The sequence below is a fragment of the Dreissena polymorpha genome, chromosome 1, assembly GCF_020536995.1.
Source record: "Dreissena polymorpha isolate Duluth1 chromosome 1, UMN_Dpol_1.0, whole genome shotgun sequence".
NCBI classification, from domain to species: domain Eukaryota; kingdom Metazoa; phylum Mollusca; class Bivalvia; order Myida; family Dreissenidae; genus Dreissena; species Dreissena polymorpha.
In genome coordinates, this window is record NC_068355.1 from 36,815,324 (window position 1) to 36,838,844 (window position 23,521).

General features: G+C 39.1%; 2 protein-coding genes across 2 annotated transcripts in view; both read right to left on the minus strand.

Moving 5' to 3' along the window:
- Nucleotides 1-15,223, minus strand: LOC127877091 (uncharacterized). The gene is made up of 10 exons (XM_052422733.1): nucleotides 15,089-15,223; nucleotides 14,479-14,934; nucleotides 13,920-14,016; nucleotides 13,043-13,490; nucleotides 12,732-12,847; nucleotides 11,643-11,967; nucleotides 6,023-11,244; nucleotides 3,303-5,549; nucleotides 1,878-2,984; nucleotides 1-1,481 (listed from the first exon to the last, which is right to left on the minus strand). Exons 1-10 carry the CDS (start codon nucleotides 15,167-15,169, stop codon nucleotides 1,111-1,113), a joined length of 10,470 nt encoding a protein of 3,489 aa, XP_052278693.1. The 5' UTR covers nucleotides 15,170-15,223; the 3' UTR covers nucleotides 1-1,110.
- A 5,417-nt stretch (nucleotides 15,224-20,640) lies between these two features.
- The window catches only part of LOC127877097 (fibrillin-1-like), a 59,291-nt gene continuing 56,410 nt past the window's right edge, over nucleotides 20,641-23,521 (minus strand). The window contains exon 25 of the mRNA XM_052422747.1: nucleotides 20,641-23,031. Within this exon, the coding sequence (XP_052278707.1) occupies nucleotides 20,641-23,031 (2,391 nt within the window). The remainder of the gene's footprint in view (nucleotides 23,032-23,521) is intronic.

Below are 23,521 nucleotides of genomic sequence, written 5' to 3' on the forward strand. Positions count from 1 at the left end.
TTTATTTAAGACTTTATTTGAAAGATAGCAAAAGTTTGAGACAAACATAACAGTAAATAAGATACATAAAACAATTTTTATAATATCATTATATTGTAATAACAACAGATTGCTAAAACATTTTGTAGTGGGAATTTTAATAATAAAAAAAAGTTTTGTTAAAAAAATTTCAATAAAGAAAAATGGTTTCCATATAAAAAGAATTAATAAAATGTTATAACACTTTTTTTCAATTTTGTTTTTTTAAGAAGAATTTTTTGTTATATATGAAAACTTTGTTAATGATTAGTACAGATACTTGTATATTAGCAATATAAAACACAGAAGAATACACGGTACATAAATACGTACAAATCACAGATTTATATCACATAAGCAAATTGATATTTTTGTTCTTCATGATTCAATGTTTTAACATAGTTTATGTAGAAATTAAACAAAAACATTCACAATAATTATTTGTCAATTAATGAGATAATATCTTTACCTTTTAATAAATTCCTATTCTTGTATCTACAAATAACAGATTTGAGATAAAACATAACAACAGTAAATAAGATATATTAAACAATTCTACAAATATTAAACAATTGTTAATACAGAAGATAAAAGTTAAAAAATGTTTTGTGAGGAAAATTTTTCATAAATATGATTTAAAAAAATGTTTTTCCGAGAATTTTCAATAATAAAAGTTGTTAACTGAAGACATTTTTAGTTGTAAACACTTAAAACTTTTTTGTTTTTTGTTTCAAACATGTATTGTTAAATTTTTGACGAAGGTGCATTTTGTTTTATTAAAACTGTGTTAATGATTAGTACAGATCATTGTATATTAGCAGTATAAAACACAGAAAAATACACAAATACATAAATACATACAAATCACAGATTTATATCACAGAAACAATAAGCATATTTAACATTCATGATTTAATGTTCAAATGTATTTGTTGATGTAGAAATATTCAGTATAAACATTCTCAAAAGTTATTTCTCTTTTAACAATTTCATATCTTTAACTTTCAATAAATTTCCATTCTTTTATCTTCAAGTAAATCTTTTTGTTCAAGTTTTCATGTCAAGTCCAGTTCAGTTCATAAGGTCCAGTGTTCACTGTTCATCCCTCTTTTTTCTGGAGTTTAGGTTCATGGGTGGAGGCAAGCGTGGAATGGCAACGGTCTGCTTAAATGGCGACGGCATTTTATCCAGGCCCGACCTAGTGCCACTTTCCACTGACATACGGCTCATTGGGGAAGTTTCGCGGCTCTCAAATATCGGGTTGTGCGTCGGCTGGGTTCTTGTGGATGTTTCTAGGGATGTTCTTGGAGCCTCAGGGGAGGTTTCTCGTTTACCAAACACTGGTTTGGGTGTTTCACGAGAATTATTGCCACCGAAAACACCGAATATACTTGTAGGAGCACTTGCGTTGGTACTAGGCATTGGCGAGAAGCCTGGTTTCGGAGTTGTTTTGCCTTTTACGTCTGAAACGAAACAAACAGCAGAACATTTAAAATTGACTGCATAAAGCTTTAAGCGAGTTATTTTCATTAAAAAAAACAAACAAGATAATAAATACTGTCTAATTCTTGGTGGCTCTGGGGTTACAGAAATACTTGAGGTATCAAAAGTCTTGAGTTCTGAAAGTGACCATGTAGAGAAGTCGAATATCTTACTAAAATGTTTAACTTTCTGAGTATTTCTTATTGAAATTTTAATGATTTCTAAAGGACTATCAGATGTGTTTGTATATATGTTTATGAGTTAACAATGCTGGAATAATTAGGAGTAATTCGGCACAAGGGATCTGTCAATTAATCAAGCCTGTGATAAATCAAGTCAGTTTGAGCCATGCCACAAATACATGGAAGTCTGCCTACCAGCTCTGCTGTCAGAACCAAAGAAGCTGCCCAGTCTACTGGTAGGACTTGCTGCATCTCGTGTGGGACTGGTCGATTCTTTACTGGAAACTTGTTTTCCAAAGAGACTTGACCTTGGTACATGCGTTCCAAGTGGGACTGGTTGACCGACGGGACCAGGTGTCGGGTGTGGAGACTCTGGGACAGCTTCCTGTCTCGCGCGGCCTATCAGTTTGGATACGGTGCTGTAAGTTGGTTTCTTCGTGTCAGCTTGTGAAAAGTCTTTCTTACTCTTGAAATGTTCCGGCATGTCACTTGGTGTCTCGACCAGAATGCTTTTAGTTGGAGCAACTGCTTTTTTACCAAACATCCCAAAGAAGCCACTTGACGGGGACGATGCCCTAGATCCTTGCGTGCTGGTGGGTGGGTCACTCATGAACATAATCGGAGATTCAAAGAACCGAGAACCAACGCTTGCTAAGCTGTCATGGGAGTCAACGGACAAGCGTGAATCACGACCATAATCTGACCAGGCACTTTCACTTCCCGCAAAAGATGTTTCACGTTGCCCGGAATGTCCCAGTCGTGATGGATTAAATCGTGTGTTCCTTATTCGATTATTCAATAACCTATACTGCTGGTCAACTTCAATAAATTCATCTTCCTCTTTCTTCTTATTCTTTTGCTTAATGAAACAGATTATTGCAATTATTATGGCAATTAAGAGAACGATGCCTATGACAACTCCTATGACCCATAGCGGGAAGCCTGAACTTTCTGATGGCATGTCATCACAGAAGTAGAAATAGTCCTTGAAATTACACTGGGATGTTTCGGTAGCAGTACCGCAATAGAAAATCAGTGACCGAAGCATTATAGTCTGAGCTTCTGTCTCTCCGATCCTGTTATATTCTCTTATGCAAGCCTCCAGGTAGTGATCTATGACGCCAGTTGGCAGAGAGGAACAGTGTTCAGTTAGGTTCTCATTAGAGACAACTTCCAGACAGATAGTTGCAGCAGTGTTGTAGTCGTCGTTGGTTGTTCGACTGTACGTGGTCAGTGTTCTTGGGGAGTTCCTGTTGTCCACTGGGATGGAAGAGGGCTTCCACAGTTGAGTAAGGTCTGTGCCTGGAATATGTCGCAAATAATAAAAGCTACTCAACTACAAAAAGAGGCAAATGATTTTAACAATTTAATAAGCATAATGGTCATATAATGAAATGTATGCAATTAATATCTAATTAATTATTGCATTTAGCTAGTTATTGTAATAACCATTTTGTAAACAGTGTTTAAAAAAGAGAAACCTGATAGGTGTGCTTTTGCTAATGCTTGTACTTGACTTTTTTTTTAATTTGAAGACATGGCCATAGATTCAGTATTTTCCTTAACATCTTAAATATTCTTTAAAATGTGACCAAAAAAAAAGAGAATTGTTTTATTTACCAGTCACACTTATGATCATGTTGCCAGAGACTGTCTTGCCATCAGAACCATATGTTGTCAATTCCACTTCAGTTCCATTCCCTTCATCAAACAGAACAGCTATCATCAAGGGGCTGTCAGTGGTTGCGTCTGTAGAACCACAGTAGGACTTGCTATCTTCGTACGCAGCGTCCACAGTCTTCTTGGCTTTCCATATCCTTAGGCAATCTATGGTGACAGGATTGTACGTTGAGGCAGTTATTTTCAATTCTTCAACATTCACTGCCTCTCCTTGTTTCATCGTGCCAACAATAGGGTCTGCAGACTCCACCGTCGTTGATGTGACGACAAACACAGATGCCTCACCAGTAACAGATGACCAAGTCCAGAGCAAGTAATACCATGTGTCAGGCTTCAGTTGTAGGCCAGTGTTGTATGTGGCATCCCATTCAAACATAAGGATGTCATTCTCAAGCATGAATACCATTTCACTGGATCCAACATCCACTAACATCAGAGTGAAAGATGATGTGCTGCGTTTCATTGAGACTGATTCATATTTCATCCACAATGAGAGAGCGAGCTTCTTGGCTCCATGTTCTACAGTTAGCCCGGTAGCTTCAAACTGCACATTGTTAGTTAAGTACAGAGCATAACCACCTGAAGACAGCGCTTCTTTACCATTTTCGTCATGGATGGCACTTGTTGTCGGCTGGTATTTACTTCTTATACAGTTTCCAGTATAGTCCAAAGTAATGCTGTTTTCAGTGACAGTATCTGCCTCATTTGGACACCTAAAGTTACTGATCCAGTCCTGACCAGAGTTCCCCAGCAGACCGTTGTTAGTGTTGCCTTGGCTGGTAGGCAGGTGTGCATTGATGACAAGTCCGAGTGGGGAGTCATAAAGAACAAATGATGAACCAGCTACTGCAATTTCTATATATGGATTAACTGTCCATTTTATATGTATATTGAATTCAGTCTTTTCAACAGGATAGAGCATGCTTTCCTTCAAGTTACTGCCTTCTTTGAGGAGAACGGTGAGGTTTCCACCATCAGGGTTATGCTGAATATGTACAGATCCTGTCGTAGTAACGACAGTCATTTCTGTCAACTTTCGACACAGGTTGTCCCCTGGACATGGAATATAAAGAACTTGGACATCCACAGTGTCTGTCTTGAATAGCACATATGTACCAGGTACCACGTGAATGAACAGAATCCCCAAGAAGTTAGTGATGTATGATCCATATACCATTCCAGTCACAGTCGTGGTTGATTTCGAGGTAACCTTGGCAAACTCGCACGCTTTCCCTGTCCATTCTCCCGAGCACGTTTGACATGTGTACTGAGCCTGGGTAACTATGCTTTCTTTGGCGAGATATTTCCTCCAGAAGTTTTCCACAGTGTTAGCTGTGCTGTAATGTCGGGGGTGACACTGACACTGACCTGACGTTTGGTCGCAGAGGCCAAAGCTGTTGCATGCAGGACCACCATTGTCGCTTGGGCAGAAATTGGAGCAGGTACTTCCCCAGCTGTTTTCTAGACAAACACAAACGCCTGTCTCATTAACTGTCCCAAAATTACACTGCGTGCAATTCGCACCTTGGGCTCCAATGTATGTGCTTATTGCTGTAAGATCACTACACATGGAGTCGATTGGTGAATCAGTTGTATTATGTATACTTGTGTATAACTCTGACATGCTGGCCAGCAATACTTCGGCTTGTGTGGTTTCATTGCTGGAAACTATTTCCTGAACACACAAGGCCTCAAACACGTCAGATAAAGTTGAAATGCTTGAATAAATAGAGTTAAGCGAGAATGAGCTGATTAGGTTAGAACAAGTGGCTTTGGCTGCTGTTAACGCTTCAGCGTTTTCTTTGTCTGTCGTTGTCATCTGTGGGACATCCAAAGCATCATTATCTGAGAGATCCAAGTCTGATTTGACCCATTTTGGTGGCGTTCCTACGTCCACTGGCATCATGTTCTTGTTTGAAATCCTGTCATACGCGGTTAGTCCAGTGCCTTCATTGAAGTTCCAGTTGTTCATAAGGTTCACGGTTTCTTTATCCACCCGCATGCGGAAATTACTGATGATGACATTGGGATTGTGTGTCCGGTCCCATACCCTGACCTCATCAATAAGGCCCGTAAAGTCTCCAGCAGACACTGCTGATGAGAGATGAGCAGGTGCTTGTCCTAATGTGAATGTGCCTGGTAACCCAAATATGTTGGCAAGTTTGATCACGTACGCTGTTGCTACGCCTAAAAATATAAATATTCAAAATGTATGGTTTTGATGTTTTACAGATTGGTCAGGTGGTATTGATACAGTTCCGTTGCTTACCAATACCTTTATCCAATACATAAAGAGAGAAATATTTGCAATAAACATACAGGGAATCAACAAACGTACAGATTTCTTAAATGAAATGACAATACATCTCAAAAACAAAACTTACAAACTAAAATTAGATAAGATTAACAATTAAAACAATTGTTCAGATCTTAATATAGATTAATTGCTTAGAAATAACTATTTTCATTGCATAAAGAACAAAAAATATTTGCAGTTAAATACAGGAATCATCAAACATACACAAAAGTTATAGTTTGATTGCTAAACCATAATTTTGTCAAATCTTATAGAAAAACTTGCAGAAAACATTCTAGGAATATGCAAACATAAGCACTTCTAAATATAACAATGGTAACATGTGAACAGTATAGCCACTCACCTGAATTATCATGCAGATAGATCTCCATGATCTGTGCCTCATTTCTCCAGGCCACACTGATCTGGTTCCAAACGTTGATCACAAGTGGTAGACCGGTGAAGTAATTCTTTGATTTGGTGTGCACAACCAACTGGTTGGTAAGGTCATGGTTGAGTAAGAACACATAGTCATTTCCATTATCAAATGTCCATAGAACACCGCCCTTAGCTTTAGGCTTGACATGCAGTTCAAGGGTGAAATCCGTCTGGGGTAGAGACATTTCTGATACAGATATGCCCTGGCCTTTGCTGAATTCATAGCAATTCTTTGAGAGTGGTGAAATGTATATTTCCTCAATGATGTTCATGAAGTTTGTATTTGTATAACTGGAGTCTTGTAAGTACACAGAAAGTGTTTCTGATGTATGTGGAAGCTGACAATTGGCAGGCACAGGCTGGTTTGTACATATTGTCTGCCTTGTTACACCACTGCACAGTGTTGAAGTGATTGACGTCTCTGTTTTGCATGATGTTACAATGCCATCTAGTTCGGACTGTAGAGCATCCCATTCGACTCTGGTTAGAGAGATTGTCACAAGGAGACGTTCACTTATAGATGAAATCTTTATACCAATAGCAGAGCCTGTTATACTTATTTGCAGCGTTGTCTGTGACATCAAGTTTACTTGCAGATTTCCTAAAGTTAACTTATTGTACAAAACCAATGGTGAATCTTCAGTCATTATCTCCACACTTGGCCCAATGCTGTTGTAGGCCTCATGGCTTATGTAGTACGACTTTCCTTGATGTTCAATGACAACTCCAATTAGGCAGGAATGCAGGAGTGTTTGAGAGGAGCAAACAGCGAACCTTGCATACAGATGAATATCTAAACTCTGTACCATCATGAGTCGGAAGTAACCAAGGTCTGTTACGTCGATTGCTGTGCCATCAAACATGAATACTTGTCCTAGAAGATTCACCTGTGCGACAAGGATGTTGCTATTGTTACCTAAGGGATCATATCCTGCTTGCTTCAGAAGCGTGCAATCGTTACCGGTCCATCCTTCCTGACATGTGCTGCAGCTGGCGCCGCTAAACCTGCCTGTGCACTGACATGCTCCACTGGTATCGCAAACTCCCTTTCCACTGCAAGGGCTAATCACTCCCCCAGGGCATACCGAATCACACTTTGTACCATAATATCCATAGTGGCATACGCAATTTCCATTCCCATCAGAATTACCAAATGCACAGTCACTACATTTCTGACTGAGCCATCCAGGGAGTGTGACGTTTAGGCTGGCTATCTTGTCATACAGGCTTGACACATCGCCTCCCGTGACTTTACACACAGAAGCAAAGTCCACCATTGACATGGTTGTGTCAGAGGAATTACCAGAGATGGAAGCTGTTATCATACAGTTGTTCTTGTACCACCACTTGATGACATTGGAGATGTGTTGACAACTTGAGCGAACAGCAGTGTCCTCAAAGAATGTGGTGCATAGTGTTTCAACAACTGGGTCAATGTCATTGGTTGTGTATCGTACTTTCTCAACCACTCGGACATTTTTCAACTCAAGGTCTGATGTCATCCAGGTTGGAGATGTCCAGGGTGATTTAGGCATCATCAGATTATTTCCATAAATATCCTCAAATGCTACTGTTCCTACACCCTCAGTAAGGGTGGCCAATATGGACAGTTCAGATGAAAAACCAGACACTTTGACGTTTAGCATATGTGCCTGATAAATTAACGTATGAGGAATGGGTGTGTTCCAGACTGAGAATTCATTAATCAATCCGACAAAAGGAGTTGCATTGTACCGGTAGCTTGTTTCCAGTACAGGAATGTATTCACCCAGCATAACAGTTCCACCTGACTGGAATATACCGGGACACGCTAGGTTAACGATGCCATGAGTTATCTGAGACTCGATGCTGAAGTGGTACACATCTATATTGTTTGTTGTCAAATTGAATGTCAGAATAAGTTGGTTCCACTCATTCTGTTCTGGCATAGTGGAGGTAGTGACGATCTTGTTACCATACTGTATTTTAAGTGGAGCAGAATTGTGAATGGTGAAAGAAGTATCTTTTCCATAAGAAATTATGAAACCTCCGAATGAAGATGGCTTCCAATATAACGATATGCTAAAATCATTATTACCAAATTCTTTGTTTGCTGGATAGGTTACAGGTTTTGTCAGAATGGAGGTCTGGTTGAAACTGAGAGCAAACCCAATTGTTGTTGGAGAATTTTGTGATGGTACACCCAATGCAGTAAGGATTATGCTGTCATCTAGACGGAAATTGCTGACTATGTGTGCGTTTATTTGATCTTCGGTCATCGACGCATAGCTCATGGATGAACTACAATTTCCAAATATTCCCCATGCAGTATTACAAACTGATTGAACAGCATGTACTGAAGCTTGCAAGAACAGTTCTTGTACCAACACTGTCATGGTAACCGAACCCAAGGTTGTGGCTTTAACAGAAATTTCAGTGAGAGATGATTGGTCAATTCGAATGTTGCTGCCTATAGTTACTGACTTGTTGCTCATTGTGTATTTTTGTCCATCAATATAGATTTGTGGAGCATACCCCTGTCCTTGAGGGGCAATAACTACACTATTTGTTGCAGTCTGCAGCGACACGGCCGCTACACATGATCCATATTCACAGTTTACTTGGTACACATCAATTTCTACTCCCAACTGGGTTTGTTTAAACAGAACGAATACACCTATGTACCCGATGAATGATATCTGCTGTCCACCGAAGGTCATGAAGAAGCCATTGCTAGAAACAGCAGCTATCTTGTCAGAATCTTTCGAAAGGGATGTTGTAGACAGAATGGTGCATTCTGGACCTACCATGTTGCTGCAACTTCCACAGCTGGTGTCTCCAGCCCAGTTCCAATAACACTTGCATGTTCCATTCGATAGACAATCTCCGTGGCCATTGCATGGATTTTCAGAGCCCCCAGGACATGCGCTGTCACACAGTGTGCCATAGTATCCACTGGAGCAGACGCATGTGCCATTGTCATACTTTTGCCCAAAGGGACAGGTGGTTGGACATGATGAGCCGAATTTATCTTCACTGCTGATTGAATCACAGTAACTGACTATTGATCCCGTTGATTGATTATTGAGAGATATACACATTTCATATGCGTCCAAAACAACGTTATATCCCGAAGTTAAATCCAAAGTTGCTGATATTGCTTGTCTGCATTTAAGATAATAGAATTCCAATGATGCGTTGTTAACTCCTGTGCAGGGAGATTGCTGGAATATCCCTTGTTGACATTGGGTATTTGCAAAAGTTTCTAATGTTGAATTTTTGAAATAAGCAAACAGTTGGTGGGAAAGATCTGTCTCAACGTAGGACACATCTGATATGTGCCATTCTGGAGCTTTATAGGGGTATTTTGGAAGAACAATTTTGTTGTTGTTAACACTGTCTGTTGTAGATTCGCCTTCACCTTCATTAAACAGGAGAGCGTATATAAGACTGCCTTCAGCAAGAGCTGGGTTCATTTGGTGGAGCTGCGAAACTTGACTGCCATCAATCAAGTTGTTCCAGATCATAAAGTTTTCTATATCGCCTTTGAGGCCCTCACCAATATTGTACTGATTAACATTAGAAGGAATGCTCCAGTGCCCGATTGACAGTGTTCCTGATTCTGTAAATATGTTAGCTTTAAGAATCATTTCGCCAGATGAAGAGATTGCGCCAGCATCGTCAATAGTGTACATAACTGAACTGCCTGAGGTTGAGTTATATGTAAATACTATTTTGTTCCATAATTCTGGATCTATGTATACATTTGTTTCGTAAATTGTAGTGCTCTTGTTAGTGTACACATGGATTTGCAATGAATCATTAAAGATCACGATGCCAAAACTGTCTGAGCTTGTAAACCCAAAAATAATGCCACTTGTATTTGAAGTTTCTGGCCGCACAACCATTTCAAATGTTACTTCTGGGTACATTGGATCAAGTGAAAAGTCTTTATTAAGAATTGAGTCACTGAATTTCAATATATAACCTCCTTGTTTCTGAAGTTTGTAGTCCTCGTTCGGGTAGTGAATAAAGTTATCACAAGATGTGATGCTATGTCTCGTAATATCAAAACTTGTCTCGTTTGCGTAACTCTGGCTAAATGATGAAGGGGAGAGGGTATATGCACTCTCACTTTGTAAGGGTGACAAAATATTTGATGCTTGATTGCAAATTGCAAAGGAATTTCGGTAGGCCCTGTTAAAATGGTACAGCCGTGTACTTAATACGCTGCTTGCATTCCCACTGAGAAGTCCAGAGGTCATGGTAACATAGCCATAGCTTAATTCTGATTGAAAGTTCAGGTACTGACCAACACTTCTGATTGTAAATTTGCCAATATTTTTCACTTCGATCTTGATTTCAAATTGGTCTAATCTATATACCTTTAATCCCTTGAAGTATAGGGTGTTGTCTAAAGTGTTGCGAACATTATTTATATAGACCATGGGTTTTGAGTTGTAATTATTCTGTGATTGCACTGTTATTGTCATATGGCCACTAGCGCTGTCACCGATCCTTGCTGCAAGGAAGTTGGCACAGGAATAATTTGTGTAGCATGTTATAAACTTTCCTTCGAAAATTACATTATCTGAGATTGCTAGAAGTAGGATCTCTCCCTGCGTATTGATAGTGTAGGTGATACCATCCAGTGTATACACACTGCCCAGTTGCCCAACGAGACTGTAACCGTTGGTATTTGGTATCTGTCCATTGTCGGTGAGTTGGCAATTGTCACCATACCAACCAGAAGAACACACAGTGCAGTCTGAACTGCCCATGTGACTAATGGGACAATCACAAAGGCCATACGTTGTATCACATGTTCCAAATCCGTTACATGGATTCAATGATCCACCAGGACATACTGAGCTACAAGTTGTCCCCCAGTAGCCGGTGTCACACTTACATCCGCTTGTTGAAGATGTTACTTGGCCAAATTTACATTCAGGTTCGCAGCTCTCGCCAAGGTAAGGGTACAGATCAAAAACGTTTTCAAATTCTTTGCAAGTCTGGTTGGCTGGGAAAAAGGACAAACCCAGCGAATCTTGACACTGGGTGGCGAAACTTTCAATGGAGTCTGCAATATCATCTGAATCGCCATTGGCATCATAGCATTCCCAGAGGGAAGTTGTCTGAGTGGGAGACATAGCGCTAACTCCACATGTTCTGAAAACACCAAATATTCAATCGACATAATAATACAGATAACATTCAGGTGATTGAAAAAAAGCAGACTGTGAAGAAATAAAGATGACCTATCTTCATAATGAATACATTATGTTGCAGCGACTCAGTTTCAAAACATAATAACAACAGTTACAGTAGACAAGATACCAACAATAGTTGTGACAATATTTCTGATGGTGCAATTCACATATTAAATAACATAAGTTAAACAGTGTCAAAAAAAAATTCTAAAAATAATATGAAAATGTATCGAATAAAATAGGTGCTTATTTGATTTAACAGTGAGCAGAGTTGCACATAATGACGGTAGTATTACATTATCAATTATAAAATGTTTACAAATTATAGAAACATATTGTGATACTCAAAAAACTTACCGTGCCAGCGAACTTGATGAGGTGGATGTAAAGATGTTGTCACATATTGTGTTTACATTATAGGAAACCACAGCTCTTCTCGATATAGAATGGCTCCCTATGGACTGTCTACTATCATCTGATTCAATGTCGTCGCTGGTTGATCTTCGTTTACGAGCGCTTGCATCATTAACTTCAGTGCCTGTGTCAGCGATGGGCGCATCTGATGTACGTAGGTAACAGTTGCGTAGAGGCACATTGTTCTCAAGCTTTAGACCGGAGTCTTTACCATCATAGAAGGAGTTCACTTCTGTGGTTGTCAGATCATTTTGAAGATATCCTTTTGCTAATAACAATATATATATTTGTTATAAGTTGTTGTAAGTGCAACTAAACATACAAATAACCCAATAATAAGTTTTATTGATTTCTTGATACTCTCTTAATGTTTAACACTAAATTGTAAGTGGTATACTACATGTCAGAAGCTATTTTCTGCTTAAATATTAACGTATTTATATTAATTTATGAAAGAATTGCTCAAATTGTATAAATACAAAAACAAACATTCTGTGGTAAGTGTTGTAAAAACAGGAATTGAAGCAAACACCAACTGTTCCATTGTTCAATTATAATTTAACAAAATATCTGTATAAATTATATTAAATCATTTGAATCAAGATCATGTTTCAGTAACAGATGCCATCAAAGAAGCCCAAGTATAACATTAAAATATGGACTGTGTTCTGTGAAAAGGGGGTTTAATGCACGTGCTTAAAGTGTCATCTCAGATTACCCTGTGCAGTCCACACAGGCTAATCAGGGACGACACTTCCACTTTTACAATATTTTTGTTTCAAGAAAGTCTCTAATGAGTAAAAATCCATGTTAGGCGGAAAGTGTTGTCCCTAATTAGCCTGTGCGGACTGCACAAGCAAATCTGGGATGACTCTTTACGCACATTCATTAAACCCCCTTTTCACAGAGCATGGCTCAAATATATTAATAGATTTGTCAAACAGTAAGAATATTCAAATGTTATTTTGTTATATGTAACATAAAAGTTAACAAATTTTAACAATAATGATTTGTATCGTCATGGCAACTTACTGTCATATGGGTCTTCATCAAAGTCATAGTATTGGTACCCTGTGGTCTTAAGGTATGTCTTAATTGTGCTGGGGTGCTGTTTGTACAGGCCTTGTAACGTCTCCACAGTCACAGCACTGGAATTCAATTTGAAATAAAATGTACAATTATATCATCAACTATTCAAGGATTATAAGAAATAGTAGATATATGGACCTGAATATCGTAAAGAGACTTATTTCATTTAAGTATAAGGCATTTAATGTAGATTCAAATTTGCATCCAACCTTATTATTAGATTCAAACGAAAAACAAAATGTCAAAATACATACGCATCAGCGAATCCCAGAGTATCAAAGCAGCCGACAAACGAGTCTGCCTTCTTCCATTTCTTTTCTGCCTGGCTGACCTGGAATTTTCCCAGAGATAGCTGACCTCCGGTCATAAACGGTTCCTTCTTGAATTGTTTCATTGAATACACTTTAGGCACAGTGCCAGTAGATTCTCTGAACACAAAGAGATTCATTTCTTTCAGTCTCTTGGACCACGTTAGTGCTACAAAATGCCAAACGTTGTCATCAAGTTTGATGTTAGACTTGTAGGTGTCTTGCTGTCCGTGTGATATTTCCAAGGCATTGTCTATGTAGTCCAGACTTATAGGAGCATTTTCCTCCACTTTGTAGGAGAAAACAACGCCATGACAACCCGTACACGTCTTCAAGTAAAACATTATTGTGGTTTCCTTGCCATTGAACAGCTTGAAGTTGTTGGAAACAACATCTGAAGTAAAAGAAATTGTTTTTTATTCTATTTATAGCTAAAATGTAAAAAAATATCCATAACAGAGTTTATATACATGCTTTTATGCTAAATTGTTTACCTGATTAGTTCATCAATATTGTTCTAAGTAAATGTGTAAAATAATTGCAGCCATTGCTATATATTACCAATATTTGCAAAGTATACCTTTTCTAATCAAATAAAAAAAATTACATGTTTTTTACATGTGTTTTCACCATCACAATTGCCATGATCATGAAATATACAATTAAGGAATAATGAAGCTCCAGGAATATTATCATGATAGAAATTCATATAAACATTAACTAGTCTTAAATTTAATCCAAGAGACCTGTTTATACAGTATTTCAAAATTGTTTACTACAGAACATTAAACATAAAAATGTCTAAAGCAAAACTTGTACATACTGGCATTGTTGCAGCACAGTGCATAACCCGAATCTTTGTTGGTTATGTCAGAGTCGTCAAAGTAATCCTCATTACTGAAGTCAGCTGATAGAGTGCACTGCAAACAGTAGTGGAAGTTCATTTTAAATTACATTAACTATTTTCCGCTCAGAAGAAAAGTGAAAATGGCTATTATGCAACCAGCATTAAACTAGAAAAGCCTGCAGGTTGCTCGTAGTCTGTTCAGGTTTTATGCTGTTTACTGCTCATCCATATCTAAGAGTTTGCAATAAGGCTATAAAACCTGAATGTGGTAATAAAACTTTAAAATTTAATTTAATTTTCTTAGGTACTTCAAACGTATCTTAATGTGTATCTATGAGGTAAAGGTTTGAATATGATGAATTAGGTTTACAGATGCTCACTTTAGGGTTTTAAGGTAAAACGTAGCTAGGTATTTTTTCAAACATACTTGATACTTTTTAAATAAGAATTATACACTGTCTCAACGAAAACTATGTTGATACTCATTATCATATTGTATAGTTCAATATTAATGTTTCTTGCATTAGCAGCTTACCTTGGTTCCAGGATCCTTTATGGCTATCGGAGATGACGACGTATATGTTTGGTACTGGCTAAACATCATTTCATTCATGTTAGAAGGCACCCACTTGCATAGACCAAAATGTTGAGACTTTTCATTGTTCAAAAGAACGATAACTTGGAAGAAAATGTTTCCTCGTTTGACCTTCATTGTGAAACCAAGTTGACTAACTGATAAAGAGATTGTCTTTGCATTTAATGATTTCAAAATTAGACTTCCTAATGTTTTATCAATAATGGTCTTCTGTTTCCAGATTGTTGGTTTATTGTTTCCGATTAAGATTTTGGATTGTGGGATTTTGCTCTTCTTTCCACGGAGTGTGGTTCCCTTCTGTAGTTCAAATGTTACTGTTTTGTCCTTGTAGGTAATGAACACTTTGTCCACAACTAGCCGTCGTTTCCCATTTCTCTTAAGCTTGTTCTGTCGTATCTGCATAGAAAAGACAAACATAAAATGACAAGAATGTATTAAAATTAATTTAATTATCAGCAATTTATTATCATTATTAATCATAATATTTTCAACTTTACTTATTAAATGTTTGTTTCATTACATTATTTGCATCGGTGGCAAACAAACTTACCAAAACTCTTAGATCAGTCATTTCCAGCAGAACAGCCTTGTTATAGGTTTTCTTTATCTTCTTTCCTTTGGTATTGAACATGCGTATAAAACCACTGTTTCCCCTGGCGACACACCTGACTTTTTTGACGGAAGAGCCACCTCCAGAACCGCCTTGGGTGATCGTGGTGGTTTCATCGTCTGGAGATTCAGTAGTAACGTTGGGTGTTTCAGTGACTGTGTCATCATCACCATCGGTGGTTCCACTGGGTGAGCTTGTTGTTCCAGATCCTGAACCTGAAGATTGCGTTGTTCCGGATCCTGAACCTGAAGATTGCGTTGTTCCACTGCCTGATGATGATGTGGTAACACTGCTTGCTGTAGTTGCCTACTGTAGCTGGACTTGTAACAACCCCAACTTCAGGATCGGAATTGAAGAGGTCGCAATTTTCACCGGTGAAAAACTTTGTACAAGAGCTGCATTTACTATCTCCATTCCATTCTTGATCGCAAAGGCATACACCTGATGTTTGATTACATCGTCCATGATTGCCGCAAGGTGCTGTGTGACCACCAGGACATTCTTGGTCACAAGTTTTTCCCCAATACCCGGCGTTGCATAGACATGTGCCTTTCACCACCTGGCCAAATTTACAAACTACATCACAATTTTCACCGCCTATGTTAGGATACGAAACTCCAAAGCGGTTGCAGAGATTATCAGCTGGATTAACTGTTAGGCCAAGCTCTTCTTTACAACTTACAGCTGCCACATACGCTACACCCATGACCATTGCCATAGTAGACGTAGACTTTGAGACAATTTGGAGACAGTTCTTGTATGCAGTCTCAGAAATCAGACTGCTGCACTTGTTTAATACGAGTGTTGAACTGATATTCTTGCACATTGCCAGTAATGTTGTATTAATCAGACCAGGAATGACATCTGCCATTTGTTTGTTCAACAACACTATCTGTTGTTATTTTAGGATTGCTAGGCACGTTTGTATACGTCCCTTCAAAGCCTGTCTGAGCAGGAAGCCCTGTACAGAAATCACTTATAGTTTTGTCAGACCCTTCATCAAAGTTGTAACCTAGTATGGGTTTAACAGGAGTGTTTGAAGTAGATGCAGGTGATGTTTGTTCATTATTTGTAGAAGTAGAGGCAGTTGATGTTTGTTCATTATTTGTAGTAGACTGGTAGGTAGAATTATCTACGTTTGCTTTGAAATTCTTCTCATAGTCATGGATCTGATTAAATGTTGGTGTTATAAGAACTCTATCATACACAATCACTGGTGAGGTAGACCCTTCGGAAACAGATGTAGGGTAGTCCTGTGAGAACATTCTGCCATTTGCCTAGGACAGTTTTGCCACCCTCCTGCACAGGCGGTCCATAAATGAGTATTGACTGTGTCATGTTAATTTGTTTATAAATCGAGTTTCCACCATCATGGATTTCATGGAACAAACAAATACCAGTTTTCTGATCTATGGAGAGGCCAACGTTTGTCCATGTGTTATTTGTTACAGGGCAGTTTGTTGGATATTCAAACTCGCCATACTTCACATAGTAATAGCCGTTTTTCATTATGATTCCTAACGTGGTGTTCTGGTTTGATACACTGAGAACTGTGCAATCAGTTTTGGTTTCAAATTTAGCTCTTGTTTCAAAAGAATATGTTGTTGAGTTGGAGTTTAACATTTCAGCATCAAATGGTGGTAACTGGACAGATCCTCGATTAGACACCTCTAATGCATATCCAGCAGTGACCTCAACATCTCCAACAGATTTGAATACTGTGTTCTCAAATGGCTTACTGTAATGCTGTAAGTATTTCTTGATATCTTCCTCTGTTATATTGTAAGTTGTTGATGCCTTAGAAAGACCAACTGCTCGAATGATGCAAGCTATGTCTGTGCTTGCGCAGACGCTGGGGCTGAACGTTTGGCAACCCAGTAGTCCTGTTGCCTGGTTACATGATGTCTTGGAGACTGATAGCTGGGTGCTCATGCTATCATCATTCAAAAAAATTGTTGACTTGAAGTTATTTGGCCCTGTGCATGTGATTACTTCCAAGCTGGTTTTATTCAATTGGTAACCGCCAGGTAGAGTAACTGTTCCTAAAGGAACAATCTCACCATTTACTTTTACAGTTCCCGAGTCATGTGGATAGATGGTTACATTGGTGCCACCTGCTGAATAGGCAATTGCTTTAACTCCACTCTCGTAGTTTTCAGTTGGTCCCTTTTGTACTTCGATTAACATACTGCTGTGGTTGTACAGCACCACTGGTTGGTCATAATTGTTTACTTGGATTTCAGCACCATCAGGAGTTTTCAGATAGCTGTTTCCAGAGAAGGAACCGCTGACTATTGATGTCGTTGGTGGGGTTATTGTTGTAACCGAACAATCAGCTCCAGAATAGCCTGAAGCACATTGTGAGCAGTCAGCACCTGCCCGGTTAATTGTGCAACTGCAAAGGCCAGTTACATTGTGACATTTTCCGTTATTGCTGCATGGGTTGTCTGCACCACCTGGACAAACTTGGTCACACTTGGGGCCGAAATATCCAACTCGGCATGAGCATGTGGTCGGATCTGAGATATCTGGATTAACACATGGAATATCACAATTTTCTCCAACATATCCAGCCAAGTCTGGTCTTAGGAAACACAGCAGTCGTGTGGTGCCTTCTTCTGCAGTCTTGTTCTTCAGCTGTTTGTAGCAAAGATCCAAGTAAGATGCCAGAGTATACACTGCACTGTCTTTTCCATCTCGCAGATACTTCTCTGTGCATTTGTCACTAAAGACCTGTCTTGTCGAATCTCCCAGGCCGCTGCATTCCGATTGTATTTTGATATTAGTGAACAGAGAAGTGCAGTATTCAACAATTATTTGTTTTGAAGTTTCATTTTCATATGAAATACTGACTTCTGGTTTTATTTCTGGAGCTGGTAGTACAGATGGAGTTAAGCTGGAATTTCCTTTATTGTATGGATCGATTATCTTTAAGTCATGGCCATTTCCTGACGAGTCCACTAGAACTGAGCCGTCAATAACTTTATCAAAATCGTAGGAGACCGATGGTGTTGATTTTCCATCAATAAAGACTTTGAAGTTATCTACATTTCCACTGAAGGAACCTGTGCAAGCGACACCAACTGTTGCATCCATAGGGCCAATAGGTTTTCCTATAGATATTCGGCCACCATCATTAAAACATTCCTTTGACACAATAAAACTGGTAGTCTGGATGGTGCCTGGTTGCGGTGGGTTGTCTGTCATTCCTACTGATGGACCGATACGTGTCAAGGTCATTTTCTCAGTTGCTGGGTCATACACAAGACTTATGTCATTATAAACACCACCAATGCATTTTACACCAGTACTTATGATTTCTTTGTCTGCTTGTACTTTTATTTCATTATTCTCTATGAAAACTGTTAGTGTTGTATCCTGGACGTATTGGAATATGCCTCCCGTGCTTAGATTTCCTTCAGGCCTAACTGCTTATTTCGAATCTGGTTTCTAGTGATGGATCAAATACGTCATAAATAGCATAAGAGACGACTTCAGTTTTCGAATCACCAGTGCACACAATTGGTTTTACGTACCCTGTGTTTGAAGTATCAGCTTGATCATCAACCGTTGTGTTCTTAACAGATCCGAAAGTAAATTGTTCTTTTGCAGTGCTAGTTGATTCATTGGTTTTTCCTGGTAGGGTCTGCTTTTCCTCAGAAACAATCAGTTCTGGGAAGGTGGATGGATCATCAACAGTATAGTTCTTCATGAAATCTGTTCTTGGATTGCACAGTGTATTATAAGTACACTGTGGACAGCTAGTTTGAATTCCCATGCTTGCCATGTAACCCCTTGCATCAAACATGACGTTCATGTCCAGGCTGTACCCTAACTTTGTGCCAATGGCAGACACTGTTATGGACAGTTGAGACAATCCATTGATGATAAAGTACTGCGCTTCTGACTGACTGTATTTACCGTTCACCATGATTCTCTGTCCGATATGCAAGGAAGTACCATCAATAATGACAGTTTCTGTCTGGTAGCGAATGTATAAACTCTTCATGCAGATGGTAGTTCCACATTGAACTGTACGTATTTTAACTTCTACTTGGTTTGAAGTCTTTGGATGTAGAACATAGAATTCATTAGCTTGAACAAGTTTGTATCCTTCATTTGTGAATGGAAGTATGTCTATATTGCCAAGCAGCAAACAAGATTTCATTTCGATGGCGTACTGTGGCGTTTGTGTGACTGGTACTGACGTAGCAGATGTTGATTCTGTGCTACCAGTTGGACTGATTGTTGAAATACTCAAAGGAGTTGTAGGTGTTGTTGTAACATTTACAGTTATTAATTTTGGATCAATAGGTGGCGGATCAGGTAAGTCAATTACATATGATAGGCAATTTGGTTCTGAATATGGCTTTGCACATGTTTGACAGTTTGCTGTTTCATTAAATCCTGTGTTACAGATACATTTTCCACTTGTCTTAGAGCAGATTCCATTTCCAAAGCAAGGTTTGCCTTTGGATGTGCGGTCAGGACACTCCTTATCACAGTTCCAGTTCCAGAAACCTTCATGACAAACACAGCCGTCCCTAGTGGGTGTTCCCTGCATGCACATGTGGCCACACAGTATGTTGTAATGTTCACTGTCTGGGTCATTACAGAGCTGGTCCACGGGACTGGGAACAGGGTTGAATATGGAGATACAGAGATCCAAGTACGTTGCCAGTGCTGGGACATAACTTACATCATTCTTGCAGCTATCAAGGAAGAAACTTGATCCAAACTGACCAAGACCACTGCATGACTGTGTGACTACTGGAAGCTGGAACATTCGCTCACATTCGGCAATTCTTTCAGTATTTATCTGCGCCATACATGGGAGATCACTAATTGACACACCTGTTTTATCAGAGATTATCCAAGCACTTGAACCAAAGTCTGAAAATTTCATGCTTAACCCTGTGACTGAGTCATACGTGGTTTTTCCTAGGCCCTCTAAGAAACTGTATTGAAGTGCGAGACCATTCATTCCGGTGAGTCCTGGGTTACTTATAAGGGAATAAATCTTTACTTTGTCAAGGAATATGTTCCATATTCGAAGCTCTCCAATAAGGCCTACAAAGCTGCCAAACTGTAATGGAGGACTCATTTCCCATGTTCCAAGAAGTAAGTTGCCTTCAGGTGGGAATGTTAAAGATGTTGTGCTTATGAATTGCTGGTAATGAGCAAGGGTATTTGCAGAATAAATGGCTACATCAATATGTTTGTTCCCGATGTCAAACGCTACAAATATATGGTACCATGTGTTGCTTGCAAGATCATAATTTACCGCATGAATACGTCCGTAAATGTAAATTCTTGGCTGTCCATTGTTCAGATATAAACTAAAATTATTATTGGATCCAGACTTGTAGTACCCAGCTATTAAACCATCATCACTAATGAGTTGTAATTTCACTTCTATTGTAACGTTTTTGTTTGCAAATGAATCGGCCACTGTTCTGGCTGTCATCGAACCACTGTCGTTGAAGAAAATACTATAGCCACGAGACATGTCCACTGTTTCTGTTAGACTGATATCTGGATACGTCGTAGATGAACCTGTTGGTCACAGAATTGTCTAATGATAGAAATCGTGTAAACTTGTGATCAATTACGTCGTTGCTGACATCAGTGTATGGGACGCTATTTCCAGAACTATCTTTAAAGTCATCGTCCATGTTCTTGTTGCAATTTCCCAACATTCCCTTGAATGAAGATGTAGATGTGCAAGTTGTGTGAACGGATACAGACAAGTAGGAAGAGGAGTCTATGTAGGTAACATCCACATTGACAGATCCCTTGGTGAACTGCAAAGTGACTTTGTCGATCCATGTGATTGTGGCTTGACTGTTGATCGTATGTGACGAGAGACTGAGCATTGTAATAGCTGAACCATCTTGTTGAAGAATCAGAGGTTGGCTGGCCATGAATGGAACCTTAACAGTGAAGTAATTGTTATTCAACCTAAACCACACTTGCTGGATACATGTCTTGCATGAGCCACATGGTCGCATTCTCACATAAACCTTCAAGGATTCAGAGGGTGCCTCGAAGAACAGATATTCACCAGCTGATGTCACCTGGAACATTTGTCCATCAAACATTTGGCAGTTTCCTTGACCAAAGCATGAAGCTGTGTATTTAGTTAGAGAACTCGGGAAAACAGCAGCTACTGAAGAACAGTCGATGCCCATGTATCCTTCAGAGCATGTTTGACAGCCTGTTGCAGGGTCGAATTTCTCTGAGGAGCATGTACAGGATCCGGTTTCTTTGTCACATACGCCGCCCCCACAGACCTGATTTCGAGCATAAGGACACGATTTTGCACAACCAAATCCCCAGAAGGAATCTCTGCAATGGCACAGGCCATCATCAGGATTATAATCCCCTGCATTCTTCACACAGTAAATGGTACAATATTGCCCAAAGTAGTTTGAGTAGCCTGGGTATTTGTTGCAGAGCTGAGCTGTTGGATAGTTTGGATCGGTTCTGTTTGGCTCCAGTGTGTCGGCAATAGGACCAAGAATGTCCTTACCTGACTCTGTATTATTTTTTAGAATGGATTGTATCAGGCATTGTTCATAATACACTTTCTTAGCTCCTACAGCAATCTCACCAATTCCTGGAATACTGTTGATAATAGTGGTGCAAGATGTCTCAGTTGTGTCTGGAACGTCTTTAAGGATGACATCTTTTATGTTCGCAGTTGAAATTGAATATATTTTGTATGTACAAACAGTCCATGAAACATTTGACCAGCCACCAGACGCCCAGGTTAATGGAATGTGGCTATTTCCACTGTCAGTTGTTGTATATCCATTGCCTTCATTGAAGAACCATAAGAACGCCAGCTCACTTTCTGTTGCTGTTGAGACGTAAGTAAATGCTTGTGTAATGACGTCATCATTCTTTCGCGCATTCTTCCACACTCTGAAATTGTCTATGTAGCCACTAAATGGGAAGCGGTCATTGTTGTGTGTCATACCAAGCATGAGATAACCGCCTGGTGCAAATGCACCTTTAATATTGGGATCCACATTGAAGGCATTGTTACTGGATCTGTCATCACCTACCACGACAATCCTCACTGTATTTTCTACCCCTGACCAGATGATGGACAGTTGGTACCACTTTTGCAGTTCTATTTGAACTGTCTCTACAGTGTACCTTGTCTCTTGGTTCGTCTGGTCAAACATGGAATATGCAATGAATCTGTCACGTGTCACAAGCGCCGAGAATACCTTCTGATTTGGATTCTTGTATGACCAAATAGTTGCTGCCTCACCAATTATCTGTTGCAGGTAGAAAGACAGTTCAACAGTTATTGCATTCTCTGTGAAGAGGGTTTGAGGCTTTTCACTCATGAGAGGACTGCTATGGACCTCCAGACAGGTGTCCCCTCCAGAGGGATCATAATTTGGTATCACATTCTCAAATATGTTGGTATCGGTCCGCCACGATGTTACAAATGTGTTTTCAACATTATTCTGTGTCAAAGGGAATGACGTGCTTCCTACTGCTAGTTGGTCACCAGATTTTGTGACAAAATCATTATCTTTGTTGTTGTTACAGGATCCCAAAAGAGCTTTTGCTGTGGAGCAAATAGAGGGTTTGGCTTTCACGAAAACATTCATGTAGCTCTGTTTCATGTCGATGTCAAGGTAGAGGTCTGTCCCAGAGACAAGTCTGTAAGTTGAGAGTGAGGTCATGTAGAGTGTAACCTCAGGCGCTAGGATTATCCCTGTTCCAACTGTTGTAACCTTGTCGTTGTAGTAGACTGTTCCAGAAGAGCCAATGTCATCTGCTCGTATCACCACATTAACACCATTGATTGTGAACCCTATGGCACTGGTGATGGCAACTGGGGCTTCGTTGGATCCGAACATCTAAAAAAATTCACAAAAGTTGAAAAGACTTTTTTGAGTTATGGTGTATATGTGAAAGGTAAAACAAATGCTGACTCTGATTTCTCTATGTTCAAAATTAACTTAAACACTAGGATAGTGTTTTTTGTGCCCGATGTACCTCCATGCTGAATTGTCAAAGGGAATTTTTAGAATTTGAAGAATTGGTTGCATTTTATGGAAAATGGAAAAAAAACAGTCACAAGTTTTTAAAAATGGCAATAACTGTTATAATTATAGAATTAAATTTTACGATGCTTGTGCACAACATTTACTCTCAAAGCATGCTACCCATAAATGAAATTTCATGTATTTTCAAAATAAGGCCTGGAAAAAAGTTTGCATGAAAATTTAAAAAGGTTAATAACTGTGCAATTACGAAACCAGAGTTGTGTTTTTTGTGCACTGCACTTTCTATCTATCTACCTTTTAAGTTAAATTCCATATCTTTTATTATTATTATATAAGCCTG

Excerpts from the sequence above, each read along its gene's own strand:
- LOC127877091 (XM_052422733.1), bottom strand. The coding sequence starts at position 15,169 with ATGTTCAATACCAAAGGAAAGAAGATAAAGAAAACCTATAACAAGGCT. Across the intron at positions 11,968-12,731 it reads TGATGAAGACCCATATGACA|CAAAAGGATATCTTCAAAAT; the intron begins GTAAGTTGCCAT and ends TATTGTTATTAG. Across the intron at positions 11,245-11,642 it reads TCATCAAGTTCGCTGGCACG|AACATGTGGAGTTAGCGCTA; the intron begins GTAAGTTTTTTG and ends TGGTGTTTTCAG.